Consider the following 10,491-nt stretch of genomic DNA (forward strand, 5'->3'; position numbering starts at 1 on the left):
TGCACTCATACAGAACTGTACGGCCAACAGTGGTTCAAAGAGGTTATGAAAGATGATTGTTTTTTATTATTGCTCAAATTACAGGTCTTTGGAAATATTTACAATACAATAGTATATTCAACTAAATTAAATATAGACCATATATACTTTACATTCAAAGAGCTGTATACAAAGACAAAAACACAAATGATAACAGTGGCCAAACAAAATCAAACACATTCACTCTGCATATTCCATCCTGAACTAGCTATCTAGTGTCGTTGGGGCAAAGATGAGTGTAGCTCATCTTTTAGGCAAACCACCTACACCCTCTTCACATTCAGGCAGGCGAGGCTTTAGACGCTTTCACTGACTGTTGCTTGGGACTTCCCTTCCACCTGCTTCTCCGGTACGGGGAAACACCACTTCACACAGCACTCGGGCAGGAAGGGCAACCCCTCCAGCCGGGACAGGAAGATGAGCGGCTGGGTGCTGCTGCTGATATTGAGGAATGCGAACCCCACGGGCTGCACGTAGCAGCGGAACACGTCGGGCGCGTAGGCGTCCTCGAAGGGGAACAGGGCCACGGGCGGCAGGTAGTTGCACACGGTGAGCACCAGGATGGCCAGCACCATCTTGAAGGCCTTCTTCTTCATGGGGTGCATCTCGTCCTTGCCCGCGCCGCGGGACCTCTTCAGCGCCAGCAGGATGGCGGCGTTGCACACCATCATCCACACGAACACAGCCAGGATCTCCCCCGTGAACACCTTCTCAAAGTTGGGCAGGTCGCCCACCGTCTTGGCCGAGGCGTAGGCAAAGGTGAGGCCCAGCACCAGCGTGGAGAGGCTGATGCGGTAGCGGGGGGCTCGGAGGGTGCCAAAGGCGATGGGGAACAGCACGGCCACGAAGCGGTCCAAGCAGGTGCAGGACAGGAACAGGGGCCCGCTGGTGTCCTTGACGCCGTAGGAGAACTTGACGGACAGCCACACCTTGTAGCTCCCCCAGTAGTACAGGTTGAGGATGTTGATGGGCACCATGGCGCCGTAGTAGATGTCCAGGAAGGCCAGGCAGCCTAGGAACATGTCGGAGGTGGAGGGCTCCTTGCGGTTGCGCAGGAGGATGGCGATCACCATTATGTTGGCGGGGATGCCCATGACCACGTTGACGCACTGCACAATCAGGTCGAACAGGATGCCCTCGGCCATGAGCTCGCAGCCCTCGAACGGGCTGAAGGGGGCGTGCGTGGCGTTGAGCGCCCCCGTGTGGTTGAGGGGGTAGGTGGGGGTAGTGGAGTTGGTCGTGTTGTACACATAGTCCGCCATGGTGCCTCTAAAGGAGCAGGAGCCAATGTCAAACTCCACGGCCTCTAATGGTGGGAGAGGATAAGGAAATTTAAATTTTTTAAAATCCTCTGGATTTGATGCAATCCATTTACAGATGCACTCACTGGTTCACACACGTGCCGAGGCTCACTTGCCCTCGCACAGATGTAGTAACGCAGAGGAATTAATTCACTCAGGCTTGCTCACTCAGCCATTCAGTTTCAAAACCTTATGCTATGCACTAACTGCATTACTTGAAAGAGATGTATGCACCATGGATGATATGCAAAGCCAAAGCCCTATGTGTGACAATTAACAGTGGTTGAAGTTTAACATGGTTGAAATCTTGGGCGCAAAATGTGTTTTCTGTCTTAAACATGTCTTCAACATATGCAAAACAAAGCTGTGACAAATATTGTGACAGTCCCTCAAGGCCCACATTATCAACAGGTCTGAGCTGGGGTCTCAGGCAAATTGGATGAAGTCAACATCATACAATTAGACAATTAACGGACAGAAAAACACAATATAACAAACACGGTCTGGGCATCACCGCAGGCTATTATTCTGTTGTTGCGCGTGTGACTCCCTTCCCTGGGTGCTCCGACATGGCACCCAGGGACCTCAAAATCCCTTTAGGCACCCACATGAAAACGCTCTACATGCTTGTATGGCTGCATATAAGGAGGTCCCACAAAAGAGAACAGTTTCACTCACGCACATAATCAAATGATCAATGCACTGCACTGTTGATGTGTGGAGATCTGATCTATATTTGGTTGTTTTGCATTCCTTTTGGATAAGCCTGAAGGAATTGGAAAACTTTAAAGATAAGAAGAGTATAGCTTGACTGATAATACAACATGCAGCGGGGTCATGCGTGGGATACAAACACTCCTCTGAAGTAGCTAGAAATTCACTTTTTCTAAAGCAGCCCCTTCAGTCGGATCAACATCTCTCTTCTCTCTGTAAATTCTAACCTTTTTTGGCCCAAGGATTTCCTCGGGCGGTTTGGTGTGAATCCAATTGTGTGCATCTTTCTGATGTTGTGTATGATATGGTTTTGTGTGCTCTAAAACAGAGTCTTTGCTAATCCAATCCGACCACCATGATATTGGCTGATTTGAAAAATAATTTCCTCCCATACCTCCAAACTGCTCTGCCCTAGTTGCCCACCCCCAGGACACATTCAGGTTTCCCCTAAAGGAGTCAAGAGTGTGCCAAGGCATCCACAGAACATAATGGACGATGTTAATGCCGGCAGATGACTTAATGATGATTTAATCAATCATGTTGTTCCCTTGCTGCTGAGAGAGCATTGCAAAACAAATGGCAAAGACATTAATGTCTACCTTTATTATTTCTGGCTGTTTGTAAAGTTTTGTTTGACAGTTTGAAACTAATGTTTGTGTTTTTGTATTTCTTTGTGTTTAAATAAAAGGCTGAAATTTAAACTTGGTCTAGACCTTAATGATTATTTTCCATCTATAAAAACATTGAGCGCACTGTTTTGTAATTAAAAAGATACAAATATACATATATCAATGCAAACACATACTTTACATCTAACCCTTATATACAAACATAATTTTTTGTGTCACATTCGTTTAATATGGCAAATAATGCATTCAATATGAAAACATTAATGTGTACATAGATATTTGATTCATGTATATTTGTATTCATTGTGACATAAATTATGTCATAATATTTGAACTATATATTTTCTAACAAAGACCTTGGACTCATAAACTTCTCTATACCAGGTAAACTAGTACTAGATACAGATTCAGTATTGAGATTCAATTAAATCAATCAAATAAACAATACAGCACCTTTCTTACAGGTGCAAAGGCAAATATTGTAGATATACAGTAATTGTGAACACCCTCATTTGAGAAGCTTGAAAAATTGAAAATGTAATGACTTGACCCAACTACACCCTATTCTTTACTGAATTAGATCTTGCTGAACAATGCACTGTCCTGCTCAATGTTTCAATTGTTGTTTTGTTAAATACATAGCTGAACCCATATAATAATTCTAACATTCTATATTTCACCAACCCCCCAATTACATCTCAACAGACATCACAAATCCCATTAGAACACATCCAACCCCATTTTGAGCTTAGATACATGAACCATACCAGAGTGGAATACATTACCAGGTACGGCGTCGACCAGAGAGGGTCCCAGAACATACGCCTATAGAAATGCTTGCACAGTGGGTCGATTTATAAGATTTAGGATAAACTAGGGACCTGTTGGGGGCCACATGGGGAGGATCAATTCTTTGTCGCTCACTTCTTATTAGACATCGTCATCATCGTCATCGTCATCATCATCGCTCATTTCTCCAGGCCTCCTCCAGCCCCCTGGCGTGCAATATATTGACATGTTTTTGTATGTTGTCTCAGAGATAAGAAATGTGTTCCAGCCATTCGCCTGGTGAACACAATAGACGTTTGTTCCCTCAGTTCTTCTGCGTGGATCTATAGATGAACACGTGTTGTTTTGGAGCTCCGGCTATGGTGTGATGGCGTCAAACACAACAGTGGTTGTGTTATTCGGAACAGGGCCTTTTAATATTCCGCCCTGTACTTGCCGCTGCCAGTTGGCGATCTGGGCTGAATAAAGCATTATCTTAACTTACATGATGATCGAGCGTGACAAAGAATGTGTATTTCTGCATTTTCGTGTCCATGTTATTGATAAAGCACCATGTAAGTCTTGGCTCCAGGTCTGATTGGGGGCGGGGGGTGTTCAGGATCCTCAGAGAGCTCATCAACAGGACTAGCTGGGGCTGTACACAAGCTTACCAAGAGAAGTGTGTAAAGACCCCCCCCCCCCCCCCCCACACCACCAACACCAACACCACTCCTCTGCCACCCGCCCCAGACTAGGAACACAGGTGCACATCATGCATCAGCACCTGTGTTGGATCATGCATCACCTATAGCCTGAGGCCCGATGTTCACGCTCACACGCTCTCCACTCACTTTCTAATGACTTGCTGTTGTATTTACCGTCTTGTTGGTTCACACTGTTTCCGTAATCTCTTCAAGCCCACGATGATCCAAAGAAGCCTGATTACGTTTTGGCACCAACATTTGGGCAGGAACACAGGGATCAATTTTAATGAACAATGTGGTGGAAAAGAGATAATCATGAACTCAGCCCAAATCACGGCCACTTGGCCAACTTTGTTCAATTACTTTATCCTTTACGGAGGCCTGTGTGGATTCAAAAGCTCTCATTTAGGTCATTTATTAATCAAGGTGGAGCACAGGCCAAAAGTGTTTGTGTGTGTGTGTGTGTGCATGTGTGAGTGTGTCTGTGTGTATGTGTGTGTGTGCATTTCTTTGTGTGTGTGTGCGTGTCCCTGTGTGTGTGTATTTGTGTGTGTGCATGTGCGTGTGTGTGTTTGTGTATGCAGGGGATGTGTATAGTGAGATTTAAAAAACAATCCTTAACACATTTGGCTGCCATCAACAGACTGGCGCCAAACTTTTCCAAATACATGTCTTTGAATTTATTCATTGAAGCATAGAGTTCACTGGCCATTGTAATGCTACAGGACTTCAGGTGAAGTAATTTGCTTGACTTCAGGAAAACAACACTATTCCGCGCGGTTTTATATAACTGAACCTTATCACAGTCTGGGCCCTGCCACGAACGCCATCACACCAGACTCCACCTCTATTGCTCTCTCCCTGTTCTTAGCGTCGCTTGAGGCTGCTTTCATATGCAGATTACATTGATTACTTTAAGCCAATATAACTGCTGTGCAGACATTGCCACCCATCTATTTCTCAATACAATTATAGATAACTCTCGATGGCCAGTCCAAAACTGTGTGCGGGTGTGTGTGTGTGTGTCTGTGTGTGTGTGTGTCTTTGGCTTCAGGTTTTGTGATTATGACATGTTTTGGTCAAATGTGGCAATTTATTTGGAACTAGGTCATAGCCATTTATTGGAAAGTCTTGTCTCCAGTCTTATAATGACAGACCACATTAAAATGAAGTCAAAGGTTTGTCAGATCAAATAAATCCAATTATAATATTTTCCAAAAAAATAAATCTCAAAATATCAAAGACGTTGTGGAGTAAGGCCACACTTATTTACAACCACATTTTACAATTACAAGTGAATTTCCTCCTGTGAAATCACATTGATCGTCATTAGCCTGTTTGACATAATTGGTTGTTTGAAAAGACTAGGAAATCGACTAGGAAACCCTCCATATATCTACTTTGTTTATTTATTTAATTCTTTCCTCCTTTTTCTTTTCTTTCAGCTGGACGGAGCTGAACACGCAGCAAATAAAGCATTGTGTCTACATAAGCCTGTGTTGACAGAATCAATGGCAGGAAGTCATATCCTGGAGCAATTTATTCTTTTGCTGGTATTATATTATATCAGACTTATTCATGGTGATCTGCCTCTGGGCTAGTTTAGCAGGAAGAGTGAAAAACATGCTGAGCTTCCCTCTACAGGTAATACAATTATTTTGCCAACTTTGGATGTGACCCACTGTATTAATCTTAATCTTTCCTTCGTTAATTTAAACAAGATGGATAGCAAGATGGCAGAATTAGCAGTTCAACATCTCAAGAGATAACATTACTTTAGTGCTTTCTGTCTTCATTTACTAGGCCCACAAGGAATTGTAAGGGAGGGTATCCTTCAGGCTTGGCCAAGCACAACTTATCACACTCGAATTATACGGCTCTTCTCAATGCTGTAGAATGCTCCGTTCACTTGCATGGGCCTTCCCGACTTCCGGCAGTCAATTATTTTTTGATAATTGATGCTAAGCATATAATGACCGCTGTAAAGGAAACTTTTCACGCACAGAAAAAACCCACACTTTTGATAGCCCTAGTGATGGTGAACTTAAACTTCAATCCGCTAATCAACTGCACCAAAACATGGACATATCAATGCACAACCCCAATGCATAAAAAATCAATAGATCATCAGAGCCAGCCGCTCCATAATAAAACCATGTCTTACCGTCTTATACAGTTAACAAAGTACAAAGGGGCTTGCTCTTCTCCGCAATCCGCAAGAATCGAAGTTCATAAGGACCTCTTTCTCTGGCGCAATTACTGATGGCGCCATCGCTGATGAACTTCCACCTAATATCGCAATTACTGATGGCGCCATCACTGATGGCGACAGAGAATAGTTTTCAAATTCTACATTATAGCTTCTAACAACCCCAAACACTCCAAAGACGCGGTCTAGCCTACTCGATTCGGTCTTGAAGTTCCAAGAAGTCATTGCTTCCTTTAAACTTTTGCAAACAAATCAAATAAAGAAAATACAGGTAGATTTGTTTTATTTCAAACCATGCACATTTTTTAACATCTGAATAAGAAATTTGGCTACAAAACAATGTAGACCGATGTAAAAGTTGAGGGTAACCATGACTGTGATATAGAGAACCATATCTCTGCTATAAATACTGATATTTTCTCTCTTATTGGCCGGCCGGCTCAAACAGCCCACGAGAGGCCCCAGGCACTGGCCAGAATGCAAGACCGTCCCGTCCGTCACTATCACTCGGCAAGTAGTCTGATAATTTATCAACCCCAGCGTATTCGGTTGCTAAGCGACGTCAACGTCTTTAGCAAACTATTTCTCTGCTGATCAACACTACGAATGGTAACAAATCAATTGTAAAAACACACACCGTGTGAAGTAATTTTTTCGTTTTGGCAAGTAGCCGTGTAATAAGCGGGATAATGCTTCAGGTCGAAGCAAGACACCTCTGCTTCGCGTCGGTGTCCGGTTCGCCCTGTCTGGGATTATTTTCCCGATAATGACTGGCGTTCTATATATAATCCCTTACTTAACGTCAATATTACGCTGTATGTGTAAGGGAAAATAGCTTTATTTGTAATTAAAATATTATGCTGCTGTATTTTCAGAGACCCCCACAGATATTTGAGCTTGCTGCTTTCATGGGAGCCAGACCTCTCTGTGGGAGCTCAGCTCCCACTGGCCCCCACCTAACTCAAACCCTGGGCTTTTCCTACCAAGCTTTACTCCACCAACCTGTTAAGTCTTTCCAATTAAGTAACTACCCACATATAAGTCTCATATACAAAGCATTTGAACGAAAGCCTCAGACATACAGTCCCACGTACATGGTGCCCAGCCAATCACAGCCAGCTGCTTGTGACGATCCAATAATGTTTAACCTATAGCGTCCTGTTGCTTAGAGTCCTTCCTGAGTGTGATGTAGAGTACAATGGGATGAACCACAGGGTAATTGGATGCAAATACCAGCTTTCTGTCATTGTCAGAACAATTATGCCAATTCAAAATTGAAGCAAATAAAATAATTACAATCGTTAGTGTGGTGGGTGCAAACCAACAAATAAACAAAGCAGAGATTAATTTAGCATTAACGGTCTCATGGTGAGGCTTTCCCAAATGACATTATGACACAAAATTACATAATCACACTTAATTCCTATTATAGTACTTACTGTATAGGCAGGAATAACAGCCAAAATGTTGTGTTTTTCAGGGGCTGATACAGATCACACCTAACCCTTGCATATATACGTATAAAAGTATGCATGTCACATGAATTATTTGATATCATCGGGTGTTCCCCTGAGTAGTAACAAGCAAGTGTTTAATCCTTAACAAATCAACTCCTATCATTTAAAATACACTGAAAATGCAGCAGCTTTCTCATTTATACGCATTTGGGAAATGTTATAATGCATTTTCAGGACTTTGTTTATGTAAGGTAGCCCCAGTGTTTCCTATTTATTATCATTTTATATGATTACATTTCTGGGGTCAACTTGAGATGTTTGATTTAAACTTGTGAGAACTAAATATAAAGTAATTGTTTTTCACGGATCTAGCCTCTTGTCCTCTTAGAGTGCAACAGATTGAAGCATTTAGATGTTAAATGCAGACCACCTTAGAGTGATTTGAATACCGGCACCCTATTTCCTCAAAATTAGTATTCTAGAAGCAGTCTGCATGGCTCTGCCACATTTTGATTAATTGAGCTTCTCCCCAATTGAGCAAAACATGCTCACTCAAAGTTAGGCCCTATTGACAGCTCATTAGGTCTACAATTGTTGATTCCTTACTTATAAAGAAAAAGGAGTTTCCGGTTAGCACTGTCTATCTACTGCACAAAACTGTTAAATACTCTGTAGCCCACTCGCCGATCACGCTGTCACCGCCTGCCTAGACTCCTTAAAGGGAGTGCAGTCATTATACACAGGAAGTTGATGAAATCCCATCTACTTAAGTAAGGAAATAAAGCTAGAATATTATGTAAACATAAAGTAAAAATGATTTGTATATCATCTTCCATATATGAGCATGTGGTAATTTCTAATAGTTTGAAAAAAAGTATAGTCTGATCAGTAAGTGATTCTGTAAATTTATACCTGAGTTGCTTTTGTAAATAATCCAGTCTCTCCAGTCTCCCAAACCACTATAACTCATTACAGCCAAATGGCTTCCACCTCGTCCCAGCAGCCACACTGTAAAAAATAAATCTCAAAAAAAACTTATTTTCTGGCAGGTGGGGTGCCAGAAAAATACTGGGAAATAACAGATAATTACCTTCTCATAAAAATACGGTTATTTTCCACAATTAAAATGCAGTTTGTAGTTTAACAAGATTTTGCCTTATTTTCATGTTGTTTTTAATGTTTAATTAGAAACATTCACATTTTAAAATAATGAAATTACCTAGAAATATGGTAAATAAATGTATTACGAAATATACTGCTTAAATTGACAGAAATGTGCTGTTCTTAGCTGGTTTTTAATGGAAAAAGGTTGTATAATAATTCATATTTGATGTAATATAACAGTATATGGACACAAAATAATGTGATTCATCTTTCAAAACATGTAAAAAAATGTTGAAAAACATAATCTTGGCTTTACAATTGCAATAATTTACTGTTATTTTTAGATCACATCAAATGAATATTTAGTTATTTAACATTTGTTTTAAACATTTACTTAAACATTTTGTTTTAAAAAATTGAAATTACCCATAAAGATGGTAAATTAACATTGTAATATGAATAATAATGCTTAAATTTACAGAAATGCGCTATTAGTTGGTTTTAATGGCATTATTTTATATAAAAAGGCTGTATATTACTTTATATTAGATGTAAAGTAACAGTATACAACAATAATTTGATTAATCTTTCAAAACTTAGGTGTACAATTGCAACAATTTACTGTTCATTGTAGATTTAGTTTTCTGTTTTCTTTTACATTGATTTCCTGAATATTTAAAAGACTTTCAACTTAAAAAAAAAACTATACTCACCTAATAACACCAGAATTATTTTAATTTTAAATGGTTTAAACCGTTAAATGGTTTAAACCGGAGATCTGCCTGCCGACTGCAAGACCGGGCAGGAGCCAGCACCATCTTCAGTAATGTCCCTTCAGGTCCATCTCAGCAGCTCCACGCTGCTTTTCGCCGCAACCCAACTCCACCTCCTAGTGGGGCCTCCTCGGTGGCAGTGCTGGTTCCTGTCTGGTCTGAGTGACTCCTAGCATGAGTGCTCATGCGCAGCAGGCTGTCAGGCTTTCCTGCTGTGAATGTACGTGTAACGGATGCTAACTAGCAATGGGCTAGTTAGCGGCAGTACGTGGTAAATCCTCACACCCCTAGCCTTAAGAACGCTTCTAAGCACTGAGTTGGAAGCCTGGGCTTTTCGGCTCAGTGGTTAGAGCATTCGACTCCAGGTCCGTGGGTTGTAGTAACTGACGAGCTGGCAAGTTCGAGTCATCAACAGCTGACCCTTCATCTGGCTGGCTTTCAGCAACAGAGGACTGAGACTCTCTAGGAACTGAAAGAGGACAGTATGCACCAGAGACATGCAGAGCTGTGGGGTTTTTGTGCTTCCTAGATAGGTGGGCTGTAAAAGATGAGGTCACTGAAAATGTTTTATCACCGTTTTTAAATGGGCAATGCACTACCTCTCTTCTTGAAGTGTGAGATTTTAGGTGACAGAGAAGGTCTTTAAGGTCGATCAACTGTTTCTGGCAATGTGGAAGTTGACATAGAAAGGGTGCCTGCAAAGTTTGACACTGCGACGCGTTAGATGAGCGTCGATGACGGCGGTAAACATGACATTTAAAAGCATTGTAATTTCTGAACTGAAACTTACAAC

At 41.6% G+C, this 10,491-nt stretch overlaps 1 protein-coding gene across 1 annotated transcript; it reads right to left on the reverse strand.

Moving 5' to 3' along the window:
* Nucleotides 1-335: 335 nt before the first annotated feature.
* On the reverse strand, nt 336-6,365 carry LOC307082545 (G-protein coupled receptor 183-like; the record flags this gene model as incomplete). The annotated part of the gene is made up of 2 exons (XM_079746164.1): nt 6,320-6,365; nt 336-1,345 (listed from the first exon to the last, which is right to left on the reverse strand). Exon 2 carries the CDS (start codon nt 1,299-1,301, stop codon nt 336-338), a length of 966 nt encoding a protein of 321 aa, XP_079602290.1. The 5' UTR covers nt 1,302-1,345; nt 6,320-6,365.
* Between the last annotated feature and the right edge of the window lie 4,126 nt (nt 6,366-10,491).

This window comes from Pollachius pollachius (genome assembly GCF_949987615.1).
Source record: "Pollachius pollachius genome assembly, chromosome: 11".
NCBI lineage: Eukaryota > Metazoa > Chordata > Actinopteri > Gadiformes > Gadidae > Pollachius > Pollachius pollachius.